Source organism: Bombina bombina, chromosome 4, assembly GCF_027579735.1.
Source record: "Bombina bombina isolate aBomBom1 chromosome 4, aBomBom1.pri, whole genome shotgun sequence".
Taxonomy (NCBI): Eukaryota; Metazoa; Chordata; class Amphibia; order Anura; family Bombinatoridae; genus Bombina; species Bombina bombina.
Genome location: NC_069502.1, coordinates 1,139,477,359 through 1,139,503,541, shown reverse-complemented (window position 1 = coordinate 1,139,503,541; position 26,183 = coordinate 1,139,477,359). Strand labels below are relative to the sequence as shown.

Below are 26,183 nucleotides of genomic sequence, written 5' to 3'. Positions count from 1 at the left end.
AGAGTCCACCAATCTAATGGTTTAGCGTTCTTATGGATATTAACAGTGCTCCAGCTATTGCGGGCAATCCGCCGCTCCTCTATAGATACACCAAAGGCTTAGCACCTGTCCTATATCCTTATGTTGCCAAGTCCAAACTTAAACCCCACTGCTATGTGACATTAATAAATTACACCCATCACAAGATTTCAGTTCACATATTTCAAACTTCACTTCTGGGTTAAACACTCACATTCGCCCGTTGTCCGGAACTCATCTCCCTCTTATAGACAAACCCGGTATTCACCTGTGGTCTGCTTTGGAGACTCCACTATCGCGGAAGCCCGGCTCGTCCTTGCTCGGCGTTCTGTATTTCTCTGTTACCCCTTCGTGTGTGTGCTCGTTGACGTTCAGGGCGTGCTTCCGTCACAATACCTGCAGTGGGGCGTGGTGGAAATCGCTGCCGTGTGTGCACTTCAGTGATTACTCAGGTAATTCTCAAAAAAAACTGGAACCTTCTCTATTTTAGATAAACTAAGATTAGCAGTTTGAATGGTCACATTTGAGTTTGTAAGCTTAGAGTAGTTTAGCAGTTGGTATATTAAATAATAGCTGAATTAAAAATATATTTCTGCTATGTAATTAATATGATAAAATATATAGGTAGGGTTGTGCTAGAAACCCGAGCAAACCTGCTACACTAGGCATGATAAACAAGGTCAACATCATACAGGACCGCAAGGGTTATTAATTAGAAACAATGGTTAGGTTGCGGCATAGGCAAGATGAGCTGCGTAGTTAGCCCTCCTAAATCAGGAGGTATATTATGGGGCGGGGGGGGGAGGTGGTAAGTTAAATTGTTAAATGTAGGGTACCAGCTATAGATAGATGAGGCAAACCTCCAGAATATAAATATAATCAATGATGATAATGTGAGGCGGTCTGTTTTTGTAGGGCTTCAGATAGAGATATATATCCCTAAAAAGAGGAGAGTAAAGAAATTGGGTAGTTATTAGATTAAAGTTTTACATGGCATAGTATGATCTCCAAGTCTGGAACACTAATGTAAAGATATGTCATACATCGCCATTCGTATATTATATGTTGGGAGACTCTAGGGTGTGGTGGTATCATGGATCCAGCCCATGTTAGCCATTTGATTATTGCCTCACTTTATAACATCGCTCCAGCCCTCAACAATACTTACATCCTAAAAGTACTAAATAATGTGCAACATGACTTATACTAAATGAAAAAGTTAACCATAATGGCTAATATAAGAATAACCAATAGACCCGGGTAATGTCATCAACAGCAGGGAGTGCAACAGCCTCAGCAGACCATCAAATAACAACATATGGTACAATTATATAGAACAGTTGAGATATTATAGAATATAATATAGCTTGGCTGCTCAGGCACCATTTAGCTAGGGATGAATCCTTGGGAACCAGGAGAGCTCTGTAAAGAGTTTACGCACTAATAGAAAAATGACACATTCAAAACTCATGTATCTGCTCCGGCCGCAAGCAGACAGGTGTGGTAGTAAAGTGTCATCAAGTAGAGGTCCCCATGTTAAATCTAGGTATTAAACAGATCTAGACTAGTTGGAGTTATACGCAGCCATAGGTCCAGCTAAGGTCATAAAGTCCTCTAATTCTTTAAATTGCTATAGTGAATAGCCAGCTGGTAAATATAAGCATCTTAGAAAACATTAGAGGTATGAAAAGAGGAGATAACTAGACCACATATATAAAACTTAGTTACAAATACTAATAAGAGTATGGAATTATGTAACCATATATTGTACCCTAGAATAGCAGTGTGTGGCTATATGTAACAACTTTAAAAAAGGGCATTACCAACAGATAAAACTTGCAGTAATATAAACGTAGCAAGTCACCCAGGCTACTTAGAATAAAGACTAGAGCAGATCACATACATCTAATGCAAATGGAAAAAAGTGGCTAATTCTTGACTCCCCTCTAGTGGTCACAGTTAAAGGGCCATGATACCCACATTTTTTCTTTCATGATTTAGAAAGAGAATGCATTTTTAAACATCTTTCTAATTTACTTCTATTATCTAATTTGTTTTATTCTCTTGATATTCTTTGCTGAAAAGCATATCTAGATATGCTCAGTAGCTGCTGATTGGTTGCTGCACATAGAAGTCTCATGTGATTGGCTCACCCATGTTCATTGCTTTTTCTTCAAATAAGGATATCTCAAAAATGAAGCAAAATAAATAATAGAAGTAAATTGTAATGTTGTTTAAATTTGTATGTTCTATCTGAATCATGAAAGAAAGATTTTGGGTTTAGTGGCCCTTTAATATTTACTTATTACCAGATTTTTTTATTTAAATCCCCAGCCTGTCGTGAGACAAATCTAGGTAGATATTACAGGAGAGAGGATCATCAGGTAATTCAAATATAAATCAAAGCTGTTAGCATGCAATCCTATAGGGGAATTCTAACCAAGCAAAAGGCATATTGTGAATGTTAAGTCAGCCATCCAACAAATGTGTTACAACAAACAAACCCACGTATCTATACAAGAAATCAGAGTCTAGTATCTTACTCCCATACAAAACTGCAAGCTTAAATAAACGTTGTGTAGAGTCTTCCTGCAGATTGGATATAAGGTTACTGCAGCCCATTCCAATTCTGGGGAATGTTACTTTATGGAGCCTCCGGGGTGTCAAAATTGTAGTCGGCTGCATTTCTCCAACTGCCATATTATTGTGAGCAAATGAAAGAAACACGGGCAACAACATCCCACGTCAAGTTTGCCTCTAGGATGTTAAAAGGATATAGTCCTGAGAAGGCTTTAGCCAATGCCCTGCCTGTGGACATTGCGAGATGAAAAATCGTAGCACTGAATCTCTCCAGAAAGGGCACTAGGAAGGGTAGTGACCAGCTTGTTGCCATTCTGCTCCAGTTGTAGTTCAAAGCTCTTTGTGATTAAAGTTGGTTGCGTTGAGGTAGGATACAGGGTTCTGTGGTATGACCGATCAGAAAAGCTAAAGTGTTCCCTGCAAGCTGTCCGCGGACCATCTGGGATGTGAGGGAGGCTATAGTGCCCAGATTTCCCTGATACATAGGTTGATCCTTTATATTCTCCCTCACCTCTAAATAATTGCCCACTACTTCTGCCTCCTGCTGTGTCTTAGTAGGAGAAGTTTCCAATTCCTTGTCAGCTTCTAGGATAGTTGCAGTCTTGTCGGGTACAGTTCCAACTTGCTGTTGTCACACCACAGCTATTTCCCCAGGCTGCCGCCAGATCTCTCTCCAGTCTTTAGAAGTGCGCCACAAACATATCACTGATCGCTTCCATGAGAATACGGTCTTTAGGCTCCATTTTGTAAATGCGTGATGGTAATTACTATAGATATAGAACAATGCATCAGCGTACTTTCTCCCATTATGTCGGCAACTGTTGCAATGTACCCCGATCTGTATTGGAGTGTATGAGCTGGCTTTTTTAGATCTTTGTAGTGGCGATAAGGATTAAGCCATATGAACTTCACCCTGCTACCAAGATGGCCACCGGCGTCACTCGATCACTGTTCAGCCTCTTCAGGCTTCTAACTACGCAAATATGTGTTATGTTCTTCCACATCCAGGGCTAAATGGCCAGAATAAGATTAGCAAGCAGGCTAAGGCTGTTTTGTAGGGAAGGTGAGCAGTACTAGTTGAAAAAATAGATAAAGTTGGTCAGAGCTCACAAAATGTGCGACCGCTCACCCAGCTGGCTCCGCCCCCCTCATACAGAGATCTTGTTGTCTTTTTTACGTTCCCACAAATGGAAAGTGAATCTTGAAGAGTTCCTTTGTTTCAGCTATAAGGGTGTTTTTTTTTTGAGACCATAATAGATTCCCCATCTATGAAAATTTTTCTGACGAAGGTCAGAGAATCCAAAATTCTCTCCTCTTGCCTCTCTACAGTCTATTGTTCGGCCATCAGTGACTCAATGTATGGAGGTAATTGGTCTGATGGTCGCTTCCATGGGACATCATTACCTTTGCTCGATTACATTTCAGAGCTCTGCAGTTATGCATACTCAGACAATGGAATGGGGACCATTCGGCTCTGTCTCAGAGGATACATCTAGATCAGTCGACAAGAGACTCTCTCCCGTGGTGGTTTTCTCAGGAGCATCTGTCTCAGGTCTTCCGGAGACCTTCCTTGGTGACTGTAACCACGGAAGACAGCCTGCTGGGGAGAAGTCTGGGACTCGTTAAAGGCGCAGGGATTATGGACTCGGGAGGAGTCTGCTCTTCCCATAAATATCTTGGAGTTGATAGCGATTTACAATGGTCTGATGACTTGGCCTCAGTTGTCCTTAGCCCAGGTTTTCAGTTGGACAATATCGCCTCAGTGGCTTACATCAACCACCAGGGAGGAACTCTGAGTTCCTTAGCCATGAAGAAGGTGGCTCGGATTTATCAGTGGGCGGAAGCTCACAATTGCTGTCTTTCTGTTATCCACATTCCAGGTGTGAACAACTGGGAAGCGGACTTCCTGAGCAGACAGTCACTCCATCCGGAGGTGTTCTCTAGGTTAACTCTCAAATGGGGGACGCCGGAGTTGGATCGGATTAGCGTCTCTGCAGAACGCCAAGCTTCTAAGGTACGGTTCAAGGTCGAGATCCACAGGCCGTCCTGATAGATGCTCCGGCAGTTCCTTGGGATTTCAGTCTAGCATATATGTTTCCTAAGTTTGCTCTCCTCCCACGAGTCATTGCTCGTATCAAACAGGAGTGAGCATTGGTAATTCTGGCCTCGCAGGATCTGGTACGCAGATATCTCTTCCACCTTGGAGGCTGCCTCTGAGGAAGGACCTAACTCAGGGTCCATTCTTTCATCCAAATCTCGTTTCTCTTAAACTGACTGCTTGGAGTTTGAACGCTTAGTTCTGTCTAAGCATGGTTTTCTGAGTCGGTCATTGAGACCATGATTCAGGCTTGCAAGCCTGTTACGAAAAAGATTTACCATAAGGTATGGCATAAATACCTGTATTGGTGTGAATCCAAGGACTACTCTTGGAGTAGGGTTAGGATTCCTAAGATTTTGTCTTTTCCCCAGGAAGGTCTGGAGAAGGGATTGTCAGTCCTGAAGGGTCAGATTTCTGCTTTATTTGTTTTGTTACACAAGCGTCTGGTGTATGTACCAGATGTTCAATCTTTTTGTCAGGCCCTGGTCAGAATCGGGCCTGTGTTTGTCTGTTGCTCCTCCTTGGAGCCTTAACCTTGTTCTTAAAGTTTTGCAGCAGGCTCCGTTTGATCCATTGCATTCCATAGATATTAAGTTGTTATCTTGGAAGATTTTGTTTCATATGGCTATTTCTTCTGCTCTGAGAGTCTCGGAACTCTCGGCTTTGCAGTGTGATTTATCTTATCTTTCATGCCGATAAGGCGGTTCTTCGTACTTGTTTTTTTTTCCTAAAGTGGTTTCAGATAGAAATATTAATCAGGAAATTGTTGTTCCTTCTATGTCCTAATCCTTCTCATAAGGAACGTTTGTTGCACAACCTGGATGTTGTGCGTTCTCTAAAATTCTACCTACAGGCGACTAAGGATTTTCGTCAGTCCTCTACCCTATTTGTTTGTTTCTCTGGAAAGCGTAAAGTTCAGAAAGCTACTGCTACTTCTTTCTCTCTGGTTGAGAAGTATGATCCGTTTTGCATATGAGACTGTTGGACAGCAGCCTCCTGAGAGAATAACAGCTCATTCCACTAAGGCTGTCTCCTCTTCTTGGGCTTTCAAAAATTAAGCTTTTGTGGAACAGCTTTGCAAGGCTGCAACTTGGTCCTCTCTGCTTACTTTTTCCAAATTTTCCAAATGTGATACTTTTTTGCCTCGGCTGAGGCTTCTTTTGGGAGAAAGGTTCTTCAAGCGGTGGTGCCTTCTGTTTAGGTCTGCCTGTCTTGTTATCCCTTCCTGGTCATCTGTTTTCCTCTAGCTTGGGTATTGGTTCCCACTAGTATTTGATGATGTTGTGGACTCTCCATATCTTAGGAAAGAAAACAAAATTTTATGCTTACCTGATAAATTTCTTTCTTTCCAGATATGGAGGGTCCACGACCCCACCCTAAAATTTAAGACAGTTAATTTTGACTAAACCTCAGGCACCTCTACACCTTTTGTGGTGTTCCTTGTTTCAATTTTCCTTCGGTCGAATGACTGGGGATTATGGGTAGAGGAGTGACACTTAAAGTGACACTGAACCCAATTTTTTTCTTTCGTGATTCAGATACAGCATTCAACTTTCTAATTTACTCCTATTATCACATTTTCTTCATTCTCTTGGTATCTTTATTTGAAAAGCAAGAATGTAAGTTTAGATGCCGGCCTATTTTTGGTGAAGAACCTGGGTTGTCCTTGCTGATTGAACATCACCAATACACAAATGCTGTCCAGGGATCCTGAACCAAAAATTGGCTGGCTCCTTAGCTTAGATGCCTTCTTTTTCAAATAAAGATAGCAAGAGAACGAAAAAAAATGTATTATAGGAGTAAATTAGAAAGTTGCTTAAAATTGCATGCTCTATCTGAATCATGAAAGAAAAAATTTGGGTTTAGTGTCTCTTTAACAGCTTTGCTGTGGTGCTCTTTGCCTCCTCCTGCTGGCCAGGAGTGATATTCCCACTAGTAATTGATGACGTCGTGGACTCTCCATATCCGAAAAGAAAGACATTTATCAGGTAAGCAGTAAGACAGTAGTGTCAGGAAATAAACAAGCTGCAGTTCATGTGTGCGGCACTGCCAGTAGTGTGTCTGAAAGTAAATAAGAAGCAGTACATGTGTGCGGCACTGCCAGTAGTGTGTCTGAAAGTAAATAAGAAGCAGTACATGTGTGCGGCACTGCCAGTAGTGTGTCTGAAAGTAAATAAGAAGCAGTACATGTGTGCGGCACTGCCAGTAGTGTGTCTGAAAGTAAATAAGAAGCAGTACATGTGTGCGGCACTGCCAGTAGTGTGTCTGAAAGTAATTAAGAAGCAGTACATGTGTGCGGCACTGTCAGTAGTGTGTCTGAAAGTAAATAAGAAGCAGTACATGTGTGCGGCACTGTCAGTAGTGTGTCTGAAAGTAAATAAGAAGCAGTACATGTGTGCGGCACTGTCAGTAGTGTGTCTGAAAGTAAATAAGAATCAGTTCATGTGTGCGGCACTGTCAGTAGTGTGTCTGAAAGTAAATAAGCAGCACTGCCGGTAGTGTGTCAGGAAGTAAATAAGCAGCAGTACATGTGTGCGGCACTGTCAGTAGTGTGTCTGAAAGTAAATAAGCAGCACTGCCGGTAGTGTGTCAGGAAGTAAATAAGCAGCAGTACATGTGTGCGGCACTGCCAGTAGTGTGTCTGAAAGTAAATAAGAAGCAGTACATGTGTGCGGCACTGTCAGTAGTGTGTCTAAAAGTAAATAAGCAGCAGTACATGTGTGCGGTACTGTCAGTAGTGTGTCTGAAAGTAAATAAGCTGCAGTTCATGTGTGCGGCACTGCCAGTAGTGTGTCTGAAAGTAAATAAGAAGCAGAACATGTGTGCGGCACTGCCAGTAGTGTGTCAGAAAGTAAATAAGCAGCAGTACATGTGTGCGGCACTGTCAGTAGTGTGTCTGAAAGTAAATAAGAAGCAGTACATGTGTGCGGCACTGCCAGTAGTGTGTCTGAAAGTAAATAAGCAGTAGTACATGTGTGCGGCACTGTCAGTAGTGTGTCAGAAAGTAAATAAGCAGCTCTGCCGGTAGTGTGTCAGGAAGTAAATAAGCAGCAGTGCATGTGTGCGAGTGGTAGGCAGTTAGGAAGTAAATAAGCAGCAGTGCATGTGTGCGAGTGGTAGGCAGTTAGGAAGTAAATAAGCAGCAGTACATATGTGCGGCACTGTCAGTAGTGTGTGGGGAAGTAAATAAGCAGCAGTACATGTGTGCGAGTTGTAGTCAGGAAGTAAATAAGCAGCAATACATGTGTGCGGCACTGCCGGTAATGTGTCAGGAAGTAAATAAGCTGGAGTACATGTGTGCGGCACTGCCAGTAGTGTGTCAGGAAGTAAATAAGCAGCAGTACATATGTGCGGCACTGTCAGTAGTGTGTCAGGAAGTAAATAAGCAGCAATACATGTGTGCGGCACTGCCGGTAATGTGTCAGGAAGTAAATAAGCTGGAGTACATGTGTGCGGCACTGCCAGTAGTGTGTCAGGAAGTAAATAAGCAGCACTGCCGGTAGTGTCAGGAAGTGAATAAGCTGCAGTACATGTGTGCGGCACTGCCGGTAGTGTGTCAGGAAGTGAATAAGCTGCAGTACATGTGTGCGACACTGCCGGTAGTGTGTCAGGAAGTGAATAAGCTGCAGTACATGTGTGCAGCACTGCCGGTAGTGTGTCAGGAAGTGAATAAGCTGCAGTACATGTGTGCGGCACTGCCGGTAGTGTGTCAGGAAGTGAATAAGCTGCAGTACATGTGTGCGGCACTGCCGGTAGTGTGTCAGGAAGTGAATAAGCTGCAGTACATGTGTGCGGCACTGCCGGTAGTGTGTCAGGAAGTGAATAAGCTGCAGTACATGTGTGCGGCACTGCCGGTAGTATGTCAGGAAGTAAATAAGCTGCAGTACATGTGTGTGAGTGGTAGGCAGTTAGGAAGTAAATAAGCAGCAGTACATGTGTGCGGCACTGTCAGTAGTGTGTGAGGAAGTAAATAAGCAGCCCTGCCGGTAGTGTGTCAGGACGTAAATAAGCAGCAGTACATGTTTGCGAGTTGTAGTCAGTTAGGAAGTAAATAAGCAGCAGTACATGTGTGCGGCACTGCCAGTAGTGTGTCAGACAGTAAACAAGCTGCAGGACATGTGTGCGGCACTGCCAGTAGTGTGTCAGACAGTAAACAAGCTGCAGTACATGTGTGCGGCACTGCCAGTAGTGTGTCTGAAAATAAGCAGCAGTACATGTGTGCGGCACTGTCAGTAGTATGTCAGAAAGTAAATAAGCAGCACTGCGGGTAGTGTGTCAGGAAGTAAATAAGCAGCAGTACATGTGTGCGGCACTGCCGGTAATGTGTCAGGAAGTAAATAAGCAGCACTGCGGGTAGTGTGTCAGGAATTAAATAAGCAGCAGTACATGTGTGTGGCACTGCCGGTAGTGTGTCAGTAAGTGAATAAGCAGCAGTACATGTGTGCGGCACTGCCGTTAATGTGTCAGGAAGTAAATAAGCAGCACTGCGGGTAGTGTGTCAGGAAGTGAATAAGCAGTAGTACATGTGTGCGGCACTGCCGGTAATGTGTCAGGAAGTAAATAAGCAGCACTGCGGGTAGTGTGTCAGGAAGTAAATAAGCAGCAGTACATGTGTGCGGCACTACCGGTAGTATGTCAGAAAGTAAATAAGCAGCACTGCCGGTAGTGTCAGGAAGTAAATAAGCAGCAGTACATGTGTGCGAGTGGTAGGCAGTTAGGAAGTAAATAAGCAGCAGTACATGTGTGCAGAACTGTCAGTAGTGTGTCAGGAAGTAAATAAGCAGCACTGCCGGTTGTGTCAGGCAGTAAACAAGCTGCAGTACATGTGTGCGGCACTGCCGGTAGTATGTCAGAAAGTAAATAAGCAGCACTGCGGGTAGTGTATCAGGAAGTAAATAAGCAGCTGTACATGTGTGCGGCACTACCAGTAGTATGTCAGAAAGTAAATAAGCAGCCCTGCCGGTAGTGTGTCAGGAAGTAAATAAGCAGCAGTACATGTGTGCGAGTGGTAGGCAGTTAGGAAGTAAATAAGCAGCAGTACATGTGTACGGCACCGTCAGTAGTGTGTCAGGCAGTAAACAAGCTGCAGTACATGTGTGCGGCACTGCCAGTAGTGTGTCAGGAAGTAAATAAGCAGCACTACATGTGTGCGGCACTGCCAGTAGTTTGTCAGGGAGTACATTAGCGGCACTGTCACTAGTGTGTCAGGGAGTACATTAGCGGCACTGTCACTAGTGTGTCAGGGAGTACATTATCAGCACTGTCACTAGTGTGTCAGGGAGGAGTACATTAGTGGCACTATCACTAGGGTGTCAGGGAGGAGTACATTAGCGGCACTGTCACTTGGGTGTCAGGGAGGAGTACATTATCGGCACTGTCACTAGGATGTCAGGGAGGAGTACATTAGCGGCACTGTGTAGTTGTACAGGTTATAAAGAACCATGTTTTTTGTTTCCTTTACAAGGATGTGGTGGTATTCTTGGCTCTGACATGCATTCTAAGGATCACACAAACTTCTTTATTAGGATTATATTGTAGGGAATGTGTCTTTCATCCAGATCCTTGGCTAGAGAGCGAGAGACAGCCCTCAAGCTAGAATGAGCTTTTTATAAAATTCTTTGAGGAATCTCACTGTACTGATGAGACTTGTTGGTTATTTTGCCAGACAAGAGAGCTTTAAAGAATTAGGCCCAAAGAGAGTGAATCAAATGGAGTGCTTAAAGCAGGGCCTTAGCTTTCTCCAATTTTATATTGCTATGTTTAAAGAGCCTAAAAAGCACTGTATAGCGTATTCCAATTAGTTTCTTTTATTTATGAGGTCACCTATAATTATCAATCCTCAGAAGCCACTGATCATTTAGCTTTACTCCTGGCTCCCTGCACATGTCACTGTTTTTCCCTTCTCTATTGTTATGTTACTAAGCTTAATATATGCTGTAGTAGCTATGGCCAAAAAGGTAAAAAAACAACAAATGTATGTAAGATTTTATCTAAATATCATTTTAATTAAAGACACATTATAGATACATTTTACATTTTTAAAAGAGGTAGTCTTGGACATTCTGTATGAGAAAAATGATAATGCGGAGTGGTCAGATTAAGTAATGTGTCCACGTGACGTGAGTAGTCATGCAGTGATGGACAAGCAAATTGTGCCGTTTTTTTAGACTGTTTGCATGATAATATATTAATGGTAAAACAAATATTGCTACATATACTCAGAGGAGCAGATGTGCAAGAAATACATATTCATTCTGACTTATATTTATCTATATTTAATTCAATTTTTTTGGCATCATGTTGTCACAATAAAAACCAATCTGGAGGGAAAATGTGTTGCCAAACACACATTTCAATAACATTTACTGGTGACTTGGTTGCTTCTCTTGTAAGAAGTTGCTGTAGCATATCTCCTTACACCATAACTGACATAGCGACCATGTAGGATGAGCGTGGGAACTAGCCAGGGTCCTGATCATTATATTACTGAAAATACATTGATATTAAGTAATATACAAAAGACCAGTTAATGTCACACTATTTATGTTGACGGAAATTTCCCCCTATAATTGAGCTGTGTCAGAATGTCTTGTTTTTGATTCCAATAGGTCATAGACCCGGTTGCCCCTAGATACACCGCTCTTTCCAAAAACCAAGTTATCACAGTCAACATTCCTGATGCAGAAGAAGGCGTAACGGAAGTAGCCAAACATCCAAAGGTCCTTAATGCATTTGTTTACTTTGTATATGTTTGCAGTGTTTATCAAAAAATAATAATAATCATAGTCTCTGGATTGTTTCCTTCATTATGATATCTAGATATCCATCTTATTTAAATGGAACATAAAATCCTCAACGTTTAATTGTTTGGTTGATGGAAAATGTTTTTTTCTGCAATGTCCTGTTTACCACTGTACATGTCTTGTTTGACTTGACAGAACTAAATCACTTTACTAAATGGAAACTTTGGAATATGCTTTATCTGTTTATATTGTATGCCTAGCTCAAATGCATATATAATTAGAACTTGTTACCTATTGCTATGAATTAGAACCCATTAATATTACTGATACTCGATAATGGCAGTAGTGATTTTGTTGTTTATACTGTGTACCTATTTATGATGATTTCCGCCCCGCATGTCCTGATACAGAATGCAGAGGTTGGCATGAAACCAGTGTGGTATGGTTCCAAAGTTCTCATAGATGGTGCTGATGCTGAGACGTTGTCTGAAGGAGAAACAGTTACCTTTATAAACTGGGGGAACATTATCATCACTAAAATAAACCGGTAAGGAATAGTACCATATTGAAAAATTGCAGATCCTTATCTCCAGCTACTCTTGATTGGTTAAGATATTTAGCTGACATTTGTCAATATAAAAACCCTTTAGATTTACTGAAATTGTCTCTTGTACCTTTTCAGTTTTGTTAAACAAAATCAGTTTTAACACCTCATTTTGATCTATGTATGGTTTAAGCAAATCTCTAGGAAAGAATATTTTTTACGTGAACTCATTTGTGAACACACTTCACTTGTGTGTAAAATGACTCATTTGTTAAGTTGGTATATGATTTAATTGTACAATAGGGACATTTTTGTGGAAATAATAATTCAGGATACGTAAGAGGACAGATCCTTGTAGACCATAATGGTTACAGACTAAACATTTCTCTATTTATATTTGATATTTCTCTTGTTAAGTGTAGTCAGTCCACGGGTCATCCATTACTTATGGGATTATATCTCCTTCCCAACAGGAAGCTGCAAGAGGATCACCCAAGCAGAGCTGCTATATAGCTCCTCCCCCCACACGTCATATCCAGTCATTCTCTTGCAACTCAACATAGATAGGTCGTTGTGAGAGGTCTGTGGTGTTTTTTAAACTTAGTTTATGTCTTCAATCAAAAGTTTGTTATTTTAAATGGCACCGGAGTGTGCTGTTTGTTCTCAGGCAGTATTTGAAGAAGAATCTGCCTGCGTTTTCTATGATCTTGGCAGAAGTAACTAAGATCCACTGGCTGTTTCTCGCACATTCTGAGGAGTGAGGTAACTTCAGAAAGGGGAATAGCATGCGGGGCCCCCCTGCAAACGAGGTATGTGCAGTAAATTATTTTTCTAAGGAATGGAATTGACTAGAAAATACTGCTGTTACCAATGTAATGTAAGTACAGCCTTGAATGCAGTGGTAGCGACAGGTATTAGGCTGATGAGTGTATGTGCACTGAAGTATTTTTCTAGGAAATGGAATTTGACTAAGAAAATACTGTTAATGCTGAAGTAATGTTTGAGCCTTAACTGCAGTAAAAGCGACTGGTAACAGGCTTATTAATAACACTTCATAATCTTTAAATGTTCAAAACGTTTACTGGCATGTTAATCGTTTTTTGTGAGGTACTTGGTGATAAAACTTATTGGGGCATGATTTTTCCACATGGCTAACGTTTATTTCTGCATAGAAACAGTTAACTGAGATTTCCCACTGTTGTAATATGAGTGGGAGGGGTCTATTTTGGCGCTTTTGTTGCGCAGTAAAAATTCAGTCAGAGTCTTCCTACTTCAGCCTCCAAGATCCAGGACGTCCCTAGAGAGCTCAGGGGTCTTCAAAATTCATTTTGAGGGAGGTAATCAGTCACAGCAGACCTGTGACAGTGTGTTTGACTGTGATAAAAACGTTATTTGTTAAATTGATATCCGTTTTTGGGTATTAAGGGGTTATTCATCCATTTGCTGGTGGGTGCAATCCTTTGCTAACTTAATTCATTTACTGTGAAATTTTGGTTGCTATAACTAATTTGTTTCATTGTTATTTCAACTGTGACAGCCTTTTGTGCTTCTTAAAGGCGCAGTAGCGTTTTTTATATTGCTTGTAAATTTATCTCAAAGTATTTTCCAAGCTTGCTAGTCTCATTGCTAGTCTGTTAAACATGTCTGACACAGATGAATCTGTTTGTTCACTATGTTTGAAGGCCACTGTGGAGCCCCATAGAAATTTGTGTACTCAATGCATTGATGTCACTTTAAATAAAAGTCAATCTTAACATGTAAAGAAATTATCACCAGACAACGAGGGGGAAGTTATGCCGACTAACTCTCCTCACGTGTCAGTACCTTCGCCTCCCGCTCAGGTGCGTGATATTGTGGCTCCAAGTACATCAGAGAGGCCCATACAAATCACTTTGCAAGACATGGCTACTGTTATGACCGAAGTATTATCTAAATTGCCAGAATTAAGAGGCAAGCGCGATTGCTTGGGGTTAAGGACAGAGCGCGCTGATGATAGGAGAGCCATGTCTGATACTGCGTCACAATTTGCAGAACATGAGGACGGAGAGCTTCATTCTGTGGGTGACGGATCTGATCCAGGGAGACTGGATTCAGAGATTTCTAATTTTAAATTTAAGCTTGAAAACCTCCGCGTACTGCTAGGGGAGGTATTAGCAGCTCTGAATGATTGTAACACGGTTGCAATTCCAGAGAAATTATGTAGGCTGGATAGATACTATGCAGTACCGGTGTGTACCGACGTTTTTCCTATACCTAAAAGGCTTACAGAAATTATTAGCAAGGAGTGGGATAGGCCTGGTGTGCCCTTTTCCCCCCCCTCCTATATTTAGGAAAATGTTTCCAATAGATGCCACCACACGGGACTTATGGCAGATGGTCCATAAGGTGGAGGGAGCAGTTTCTACTTTGGCTAAGCGTACCACTATCCCGGTGGAGGATAGTTGTGCTTTTTCAGATCCAATGGTTAAAAAATTAGGTTACCTTAAGAAAATTTTTGTTCAACAGGGTTTTATCTTACAGTCCCTGGCATGCATTGCGCCTGTCACTGCTGCTGCGGCATTCTGGTTTGAGTCTCTGGAAGAGGCCATTCGCACAGCTCCATTGGATGAAATTATGAACAAGCTTAAAGCACTTAAGCTAGCTAACGCATTTGTTTCTGATGCTGTTGTGCATTTAACCAAATTAACGGCTAAGAACTCTGGTTTCGCCATCCAAGCGCGCAGGGCGCTATGGCTTAAATCATGGTCAGCTGACGTGACTTCTAAATCTAAATCTAAATTGCTTAATATTCCTTTCAAAGGGCAGACCTTATTTGGGCCCGGCTTGAAAGAAATTATTGCTGACATTACTGGAGGTAAGGGTCATACTCTTCCTCAGGACAAGGCCAAATCAAAGGCCAAACAGTCTAATTTTCGTGCCTTTCGTAACTTCAAGGCAGGAGCAGCATCAACTTCCTCCGCTCCAAAACAGGAAGGAACTGTTGCTCATTACAGACAGGGCTGGAAAACTAACCAGTCCTGGAACAAGGGCAAGCAGGCCAGAAAACCTGCTTCTGCCCCTAAGACAGCATGAAGAGAGGGCCCCCTATCCGGAATCGGATCTAGTGGGGGGCAGACTATCTCTCTTCGCCCAGGCTTGGGCAAGAGATGTCCAGGATCCCTGGGCGTTGGAGATCATATCTCAGGGATACCTTCTGGACTTCAAAGCTTCTCCTCCACGAGGGAGATTTCATCTTTCCAGGTTATCGGCAAACCAAATAAAGAAAGAGGCGTTTCTACGCTGTGTACAAGACCTCTTATTAATGGGGGTGATCCACCCAGTTCCGCGGACGGAACAAGGGCAAGGATTTTACTCAAATCTCTTTGTGGTCCCCAAGAAAGAGGGAACCTTCAGACCAATCTTGGACCTAAAGATCTTAAACAAATTCCTAAGAGTTCCATCATTCAAAATGGAAACTATTCGAACCATCCTACCCATGATCCAAGAGGGTCAATACATGACCACAGTGGACTTAAAGGATGCCTACCTTCACATACCGATTCACAAAGATCATTATCGGTACCTAAGATTTGCCTTCCTAGACAGGCATTACCAGTTTGTAGCTCTTCCCTTCGGGTTAGCTACGGCCCCGAGAATCTTTACAAAGGTTCTGGGCTCTCTTCTGGCGGTGCTAAGACCGCGAGGCATAGCGGTGGCTCCGTACCTAGACGACATTCTGATTCAAGCGTCAAGTTTTCAAATTGCCAAGTCTCACACAGAGATAGTTCTGGCGTTCCTGAGGTCGCATGGGTGGAAGGTGAACGTGGAAAAGAGTTCTTTATTACCACTCACAAGGGTTCCCTTCCTAGGGACTCTTATAGATTCTATAGAGATGAAAATTTACCTGACGGAGTCCAGGTTATTAAAGCTTCAAAATACTTGCCGTGCCCTTCATTCCATTCCACACCCGTCAGTAGCTCAGTGCATGGAAGTAATCGGCTTAATGGTTGCGGCAATGGACATAGTACCATTTGCGCGCCTGCATCTCAGACCACTGCAATTGTGCATGCTCAGTCAGTGGAATGGGGATTACTCAGATTTGTCCCCTCTACTAAATCTGGATCAAGAGACCAGAGATTCTCTTCTATGGTGGCTTTCTCGGCCCCATCTGTCCAAAGGGATGACCTTTCGCAGACCAGATTGGACGATTGTAACAACAGACAGCCTTCTAGGTTGGGGCGCAGTCTGGAATTCCCTGAAGGCTCAGGGATCATGGACTCAGGAGGAGAAACTCCTCCCAATAAATATTCTGGAGTTAAGAGCGATATTCAATGCTCTTCTAGCTTGGCCTCAGTTAGCAACTCTGAGGTTCATCAGATTTCAGTCGGACAACATCACGACTGTGGCTTACATCAACCATCAAGGGGGAACCAGGAGTTCCCTAGCGATGTTGGAAGTCTCAAAGATAATTCGCTGGGCAGAGTCTCACTCTTGCCACCTATCAGCGATCTACATCCCAGGCGTGGAGAACTGGGAGGCGGATTTTCTAAGTCGCCAGACTTTTCATCCGGGGGAGTGGGAACTTCATCCGGAGGTCTTCACTCAACTGATTCATCGTTGGGGCAAACCAGATCTGGATCTCATGGCGTCTCGCCAGAACGCCAAGCTTCCTTGTTACGGATCCAGATCCAGGGACCCGGGAGCGGTGCTGATAGATGCTCTGACAGCCCCTTGGGTCTTCAACATGGCTTATGTGTTTCCACCATTCCCGATGCTGCCTCGACTGATTGCCAAGATCAAACAGGAGAGAGCATCGGTGATTTTGGTAGCGCCTGCGTGGCCACGCAGGACCTGGTATGCAGACCTAGTGGACATGTCGTCCTGTCCACCATGGTCTCTGCCTCTGAGGCAGGACCTTCTAATTCAGGGTCCTTTCAATCATCCAAATCTAATTTCTCTGAGACTGACTGCATGGAGATTGAACGCTTGATTCTATCAAAGCGTGGCTTCTCGGAGTCGGTTATTGATACCTTAATACAGGCTCGGAAACCTGTTACCAGAAAAATTTACCATAAGATATGGCGTAAATATTTATATTGGTGCGGATCCAAGAGTTACTCATGGAGTAAAGTTAGGATTCCTAGGATATTGTCTTTTCTACAAGAGGGTTTAGAAAAGGGCTTATCTGCTAGTTCGTTAAAGGGACAGATTTCGGCTCTGTCTATTCTTCTTCACAAACGTCTGGCAGAAGTGCCAGATGTTCAGGCTTTTTGTCAGGCTTTGGCTAGGATTAAGCCTGTGTTTAAGACTGTTGCCCCGCCGTGGAGCTTAAACTTAGTTCTTAACGTTTTGCAAGGTGTTCCATTTGAACTCCTTCATTCCATTGATATCAAGCTGTTATCCTTGAAAGTGCTGTTTTTGATGGCTATTTCCTCGGCTCGAAGAGTCTCGGAGTTATCTGCCTTACATTGTGATTCTTCTTATCTAATTTTTAATTCAGACAAGGTAGTTCTGCGTACTAAACCTGGGTTCTTACCTAAGGTAGTTTCTAACAGGAATATCAATCAAGAGATTGTTGTTCCATCTTTGTGTCCTAACCCTTCTTCAAAGAAGGAACGACTTTTGCATAATCTGGACGTGGTCCGTGCCCTGAAGTTTTATTTGCAGGCAACTAAAGATTTTCGTCAAACTTCTTCTCTGTTTGTCGTTTACTCTGGACAGAGGAGAGGTCAAAAGGCTTCGGCTACCTCTCTCTCTTTTTGGCTTCGTAGCATAATACGTTTAGCCTATGAGACTGCTGGACAGCAGCCTCCTGAAAGAATTACAGCTCATTCCACTAGAGCTGTGGCTTCCACCTGGGCCTTTAAGAATGAGGCCTCTGATGAACAGATTTGCAAGGCTGCAACTTGGTCTTCACTTCACACTTTTTTGAAATTTTACAAATTTGACACTTTTTTGCTTCTTCGGAGGCTATTTTTGGGAGAAAGGTTCTTCAGGCAGTGGTTCCTTCCGTTTAAAGTTCCTGCCTTGTCCGTCCCATCATCCGTGTACTTTTGCTTTAGTATTGGTATCCCATAAGTAATGGATGACCCGTGGACTGACTACACTTAACAAGAGAAAACATAATTTATGCTTACCTGATAAATTTATTTCTCTTGTAGTGTAGTCAGTCCACGGCCCGCCCTGTCTTTAAGGCAGGTTTAAATTTTGATTAAACTCCAGTCACCACTGCACCCTATGGTTTCTCCTTTCTCGTCTTGTTTCGGTCGAATGACTGGATATGACGTGTGGGGGGAGGAGCTATATAGCAGCTCTGCTTGGGTGATCCTCTTGCAGCTTCCTGTTGGGAAGGAGATATAATCCCATAAGTAATGGATGACCCGTGGACTGACTACACTACAAGAGAAATAAATTTATCAGGTAAGCATAAATTATGTTTTTAGCTACATACTGCAGCATGGTGCCTTAATGTCTTAGTTGAAGGGACATGAAACCCACATTTTTTCTTTCATGATTTAGAGAATAAAAGTTTTTTTTGAATTTACTTCTATTATCAAATTTTCTTCTCTTGTTCTTTGTTGAAGAGGTATCTAGATAGGTAGCGTGCATATGTCTGGAGAACTACATGGCAGGAAATAGTGCTGCCATCTAGTTCTCTTGCTAATGTATAACATTGTTGCTAAACTGCTGCCAAATAGAACTGCAACCACGTGCACACTCCTTTATTTACCTTCCTACTTTTCAACAAAGGATAACAAGCAAATAAAAAAAATATGATAATAGAAGTAAATTGGAAAGTTGTTTAAATTGTATGCTCTTTCTGAATAAGAAAAGAAACATTTTTGGGTTTAATTCTGAGGCAACACAACCATACACTTTGTCATACAGGGATGGCAATCTTGGATTGATAAATAGAGAACATTTACAGAAAGCTTTTATATATATTTTTTTTATTTTTATATACAGGAGATTACACAATATAATAGAGTTTTTATACCCAGAACTGTACAAGACCGTTGATTCTCAAAACACAGTACTGAAGTTGACATTGAAGTATAGCTTTAGAACATAAAAATTCACCTCTTCCCAATAATTCTCCCAATTCCTTGTCTTACGATTACTTATCCAGTCTTATGCTTGTTTATTTCCTACAGGGATTCAAATGGCAAAATCCAGTCTATTGACGCCAAGCTAAATTTAGAAAACAAGGATTACAAAAAAACTACAAAGATAACATGGTTGGCCGAAACTTCCCAGGCTCCCTTCACCCCAACAACTTGTGTTAATTATGATCATCTAATCACCAAGCCTGTGCTGGGCAAAGAAGAAGACTTCAAGCAGTATATCAACAGAAGCAGCAAGGTAACACCAGTTATATCTAGGTATTTCCAGAGAGGTTTAGGATATATTTAAGAGACATCGAACTCAATATTGAGCTTTGAACTTTCATCATTCAGATAAAAATGTACATTTTATGAAACAGTGCTTTTTTACTTGCTAAATAAGCTCTTAAAAATGTTCAGTGTAGTTACTGCCTGCAGCTATCTAAGAGAGCTGCCATTGCAACACAAACATTCTACTGTCACACAAGTTTATTTTTTTTGCAGCAAAAGTCCTCTGCTGAGCATGGTCAGTAAACTTACTGAAGCTTTTATGGATGTTTCCTAACAACAATTCAAAGGAAAAGCCGCTCCTTTGCCTTCCTTTAGAAACCGCAGCCCCCTTGAGGGATTGTGGCAGGAAGTAATGGACACTTCCGAAATTAAGTAAAAAAAAAATTAAATGATGAATAATACATGTTGCAATGATTTCTATTATTTATAACTCACTGTTTAATTTTTTTTTGTTACAACTATGAGACTGTTTTATATCCCTTTAAAACATCCTCCCTAATTTATTTCTGTTTAAAGTGTACCTCTTAAGTACAATATTGACTTCCTTGTCCCTTTTAATAAGAAGTTGCTTGTCTGTGTATTCTGAAAATTTTCCGGTTTTATTTAATATGGTATTTATTATACAAAAAGAAAATTCTATACTTTTTAAATATTTTCTTTTTTTTTTTTTTTTTATAGCAAGAAGAATTAATGTTGGGGGACCCTTGCCTTAAGAATCTTAAAAAAGGTGATATTATCCAACTTCAGAGAAGAGGCTTTTACATCTGCGATGAACCATATGAACCTATCAGGTACAGAGCAAACTAGATTTGTTATAATTTCTCTTGTAAGATGTATCGAGTCCACGGATTCATCCATGCTTATGGGATATTCTCCATCCCTACAGGAATTGGCAGAGAGAGCACCCACAGCAGAGCTGTCCATACAGCTCCTCCCTTAGCTCCACCACCCAGCCATTCTCTCTACCTGCTTAACTGCTAGGAAGGGCAAAGGGAGTGTGGTGACAAAAATGTTAGTTTTTATTTTCTCAAGCAAAAGTTTATTTTAAATGGTACCGTTGTGTACTATTTACTCTCTGGCAGAAAAGGGATGAAGATTTCTGCAAGGAGGATGATGATCTTAGCATTTTGTAACTAAGATCCACTGCTGTTCTCACAAGGGCTGAAGAGTACAGGAAAACTTCAGTTGGGGGAACAGTTTGCAGGCTAAACTGCATTAAGGTATGGTCAGTCTATTTTTTTCTAGACAGACTGTTATTTCTAGAAAAGGCTGGCAATATCCCCATGAGGGAAAGGTAAGCTGTATTCAGTAAAAGAGGAATCCAAGCTTGCATAAAGGGCTCATAGTTACTGGTGACACTAATAGGAAAAAATGTTTTGGTTTAATTACAAATATAAAGTTTTTTGAGGGACTTTAAGGGGACTTTGTGGCTTGTTTAAGGGTTATTAACCCACATGGCTAGTTTAATAACACTCTGTGGTGTTTCTTTTAGGCCCCATAACATCGAGTGAGGTGGGAGGGGCCTATTTACAGTTTATTTACCTCAGAAGCATCCAGCTACTTCTCCAGAGATTCCTGCTGTATTTGAGGGCTCTAAAGAGGTTTTTTTCCCCACAAATCGTTCCTAAAGGGCAGGTAGGCGCCAAAGCAGAGCTGTGGCAAGGTGCTGAACGTTATTTTACCGGTTTTGAAGTTTTTTCAATCCGGTTTTTACATTAAGTGGTTAATTGTTTATTTGCATAGTGGTGCAAAGTTACTAAGGCTTTATGATGCTACTGTAAAAATTTAGTTTTGTTTACTGCTTTTTTACACTGTTTTGCAGAGTTTGTGCAGCTTTTTTTCTCTTAAAGGCACAGTACCGTTTTTGTTTAAAGTGTTATTTTCTTTGATTAAAGTGTTTTCCAAGCTTGTTTGTTTCATTACTAGCCTGTTTAACATGTCTGACACCAAGGAAAATCCTTGTTCTATGTGTTTAGAAGCCATTGTGGAACCCCCTCTTAGAATGTGTCCCACTTGCACTAATATGTCTATAAATTATAAAGAGCATATTTTAGCACTTAAAAATATTGCAATATATGATTCTCAGTTAGAAGGAAATGAGGGTTTAGCATCTAGCTCTCCCCAAGTGTCACAACCAGTAACGCCCGCACAAGTGACGCCAAGTACCTCTAATGCGTCAAATTCATTTACTTTACAAGACATGGCCATAGTTATGAATAAAACCCTCACAGAGGTTTTCTCTAAACTGCCTGGTTTACAAGGAAAGCGTGACAGCTCTGGGTTAAGAACAAATGCTGAGCCGTCTGACGCTTTAGTAGCCGTATCCGATATACCCTCACAATGTTCTGAAGTAGTGGTAAGGGATTTGTTATCTGAGGGAGAGATTTCTGATTCAGGAAAGACGCTCCCTCAGACAGATTCTGATATGACAGCCTTTAAATTTCAGCTTGAACACCTCCGCTTATTGCTCAAGGAGGTATTAGCTACTCTAGACGATTGTGACCCTATAGTGGTCCCAGAGAAATTGTGTAAAATGGACAGATACTTAGAGGTTCCTGTTTACACTGATGTTTTTTCAGTCCCTAAGAGGATTGTGACTATTGTTACTAAGGAGTGGGATAGACCAGGTATTCCGTTCGCTCCCCCCCCTGTTTTTAAGAAAATGTTTCCCATATCTGACACCATACAGGACTCGTGGCAGACTGTTCCTAAGGTGGAGGGAGCTATTTCTACTCTTGCTAAGCGTACAACTATACCTATCGAAGACAGTTGTGCTTTCAAAGATCCTATGGATAAAAAATTAGAGGGTCTCCTAAAGAAAATTTTTGTTCATCAAGGTTTTCTTCTCCAACCTATTGCATGCATTGTTCCTGTAACTACTGCAGCTGCTTTCTGGTTTGAGGCTCTAGAAGAGGCTCTCCAGGTGGAGACTCCATTAGAGGATATTATGGATAGAATTAAGGCCCTTAAGTTGGCTAATTCTTTCATTACAGATGCCAATTTCCAAATGGCTAAATTGGCGGCAAAGAATTCAGGTTTTGCCATTTTAGCACGCAGGACGTTATGGCTTAAGTCCTGGTCTGCTGATTTGTCATCAAAATCTAAGTTGTTGAACATCCCTTTCAAAGGAAAGACCCTATTCGGGCCTACACTGAAAGAAATTATTTCAGACATCACTAGAGGGAAAGGCCATGCCCTCCCTCAGGATAAAACAAATAAGATGAGGACCAAACAAAATAATTTTCGTTCCTTTCGGAACTTCAAGGGTGGTCCCGCTTCAGCTTCCCCTGCAGCAAAGCAAGAGGGGAATTCTGTCCAATCCAAGTCAGTCTGGAGACCTAACCAGGCTTGGAACAAAGGTAAACAGGCCAAGAAGCCTGCTGCTGCCTCTAAGACAGCATGAAGGGGTAGCCCCCGATCCGGGACCGGATCTAGTAGGGGGCAGACTCTCTCTTCGCTCAGGCTTGGGCAAGAGATGTTCACGATTCCTGGGCTTTAGAAATTGTGTCCCAAGGATATCTTCTGGACTTCAAAGACTCCCCCCCCCCCCCCAAGGGGGAGATTTCCCATTTCTTCTGTTAAGTGTGATCAGTCCACAGGTCATCATTACTTGTGGGATATTAACTGCTCCCCTACAGGAAGTGCAAGAGGATTCACCCAGCAGAGTTGCTATATAGCTCCTCCCCTCTACGTCACCTCCAGTCATTCTCTTGCACCCAACGACTAGATAGGATGTGTGAGAGGACTATGGTGATATATTTAGTTTTTATATCTTCAATCAAAAGTTTGTTGTTTTATAATAGCACCGGAGTGTGTTATTCCTTCTCTGGTAGAATTTGAAGAAGAATCTACCTGAGTTTTTTTCTATGATTTTAGCCGGAGTAGTTAAGATCATATTGCTGTTTCTCGGCCATCTGAGGAGAGGCAAACTTCAGATCAGGGGACAGCAGGCAGATTAATCTGCAAAGAGGTATGTAGCAGCTTATTATTTTCTGACATGGAATTGATGAGAAAATCCTGCCATACCGTTATAATGTAAACCCAGCCTTGAATGCAGTAGATGTAGCTGATATCAGGCTGTCATGTATGTATATTTTATACTTCTCTGGTTTTTAGACTGTATACATAGACTTAACCTAATTTGCAGGGACTTGCAATAGGTTTTAAATGACAATTAATTATTGAGGTAAAACGTTTTTTTGCTGGCATGTAAAAACGTTTTTTTCTCTGAGGTACTGGGTGAAAAAATGTTTTGGGCACTATTTTTCCACTTGGCAATAGTTTTGATTTAAATTAGAGCAGTTCTCTGATCCCTCTCACTGTTATGTGTGTGGGGGAGGGGCCATTTTGGTGCTTTCACTATGCATCAGAAAAAACTCAGTCAGAGATTCATTTTCTTCCTGCATGATCCGGTTCATCTCTACAGAGTTCAGGGATCTCCAAAGCCTTTTTTGAGGGAAGTAATCATTACAGCAGAGCTGTGCTGATTGTATGGACTGTGATAAAAAAAAAAAAAAAAAAAAAAAAAAAAAAGTTTATTTGTGTATTTTTTTTCTGCTGCCTGGGTTAGTTATCATTTGCTGAGGGGAACAATCCTTTGCTAAAACTGTATATTCTGACAAAGATTGATGCTATAACTTAATTATTTTAACTGTTATAATATTTTTCTGTGCTTCTTAAAGGCACAGTTCGTTTTCATATTATTTGTAAATTACTTTGTAAAGTATTTCCAAGTTGCTGTTTATTTGCTAGTGTGTTAAACATGTCTGATTCAGAGGAATATCTCTGTGCTATATGTGTTAATGCCAAAGTGGAGCCCAATAGAAATTTATGTACTAAATGTATTGATGCTATTTTAAAAAACAGTCAATCTGTACAAATTGAACATATTTCACCAAACAACGAGGGGAGAGTTATGCCGACTAACTCGCCTCACGTGTCAGTACCTGCATCTCCCGCTCAGGAGGTGCGTGATATTGTAGCGCCGAGTACATCTGGGCGGCCATTACAAATCACATTACAAGATATGGCTACTGTTATGACTGAAGTTTTGGCTAAACTACCAGAACTAAGAGGTAAACGTGATCACTCTGGGGTGAGAACAGAGTGCGCTGATAATGCAAGGGCCATGTCTGATACTGCGTCACAGTTTGCAGAACGTGAAGACGGAGAGCTTCATTCTGTGGGTGACGGTTCTGATCCAAATAAACTGGACTCAGACATTTCAAATTTTAAATTTAAGCTTGAGAACCTCCGTGTGTTACTAGGGGAGGTATTAGCGGCTCTGAATGATTGTAACACAGTTGCAATCCCAGAAAAAATGTGTAGGTTGGATAAATATTTTGCGGTACCGACGAGTACTGACGTTTTTCCTATACCTAAGAGACTTACTGACATTGTTACTAAGGAGTGGGATAGACCCGGTGTGCCTTTCTCACCCCCTCCTATATTTAGAAAAATGTTTCCAATAGACGCCGCCACACGGGATTTATGGCAAATGGTCCCTAAGGTGGAGGGAGCAGTTTCTACTTTAGCTAAGCGTACCACTATCCCAGTGGAGGATAGCTGTGCTTTTTCAGATCCAATGGATAAAAAATTAGAGGGTTACCTTAAGAAAATGTTTGTTCAACAAGGATTTATATTGCAACCTCTTGCATGTATTGCGCCTGTCACGGCTGCAGCAGCATTTTGGTTTGAGTCTCTGGAAGAGACGCTTCAATCATCCACACTAGATGACATCACACACAAACTTAAATTCCTTAAGTTAGCTAATTCATTTATTTCAGATGCCGTAGTACATTTAACTAATCTTGCGGCTAAAAATTCAGGATTCGCCATTCAGGCACGCAGAGCTCTGTGGCTGAAATCCTGGTCAGCTGATGTTACGTCTAAATCTAAATTGCTTAATATTCCTTTCAAAGGGCAGACCTTATTCGGGGCCGGCTTGAAAGAGATTATTGCTGACATTACAGGAGGTAAAGGTCATGCCCTGCCTCAGGACAAGGCCAAAGCCAAGGCTAGACAGTCCAATTTTCGTTCCTTTCGTAATTTCAAAGCAGGAGCAGCATCAACTTCCAAAACAGGAAGGAGCTGTTGCTCGCTACAGACAAGGCTGGAAACCTAACCAGTCCTGGAACAGGGGCAAACAGGCCAGAAAACCTGCTGCTGCCCCTAAGACAGCATGAATTGAGGGCCCCCGATCCGGGACCGGATCTAGTGGGGGGCAGACTTTCCCTCTTCGCCCAGGCTTGGGCAAGAGATGTTCAGGATCCCTGGGCGTTAGAGATCATATCTCAGGGATACCTTCTGGACTTCAAATCCTCTCCCCCAAGAGGGAGATTTCATCTGTCAAGGTTGTCAACAAACCTAACAAAGAAGGAAGCGTTTCTACGCTGCGTACAAGATCTTTTATTAATGGGAGTGATCCATCCAGTTCCGCGGTTGGAACAAGGACAAGGGTTTTACTCAAATCTGTTTGTAGTTCCCAAAAAAGAGGGAACCTTCAGGCCAATCTTGGATTTAAAGATCCTAAACAAATTCCTAAGAGTTCCATCGTTCAAGATGGAAACTATTCGAACAATTTTGCCCATGATCCAAGAGGGTCAGTACATGACCACAGTGGATTTAAAGGATGCTTACCTTCACATACCGATTCATAGAAGTCATTACCGGTATCTAAGGTTTGCCTTTTTAGACAGGCATTACCAGTTTGTAGCTCTTCCATTCGGACTGGCTACGGCTCCAAGAATCTTCACAAAGGTTCTGGGCACTCTTCTGGCGGTACTAAGACCGCGAGGAATTTCAGTAGCTCCGTACTTAGACGACAT

At 41.8% G+C, this 26,183-nt stretch overlaps 1 protein-coding gene across 1 annotated transcript in view; it reads left to right on the top strand.

The window, feature by feature from the left end:
• The window catches only part of EPRS1 (glutamyl-prolyl-tRNA synthetase 1), a 327,712-nt gene that overhangs the window by 129,272 nt on the left and 172,257 nt on the right, over window positions 1-26,183 (top strand). The window contains exons 13-16 of the mRNA XM_053712775.1: window positions 11,305-11,415; window positions 11,850-11,986; window positions 19,117-19,324; window positions 20,035-20,147. Of these exons, the coding sequence (XP_053568750.1) occupies window positions 11,305-11,415; window positions 11,850-11,986; window positions 19,117-19,324; window positions 20,035-20,147 (569 nt within the window). The remainder of the gene's footprint in view (window positions 1-11,304; window positions 11,416-11,849; window positions 11,987-19,116; window positions 19,325-20,034; window positions 20,148-26,183) is intronic.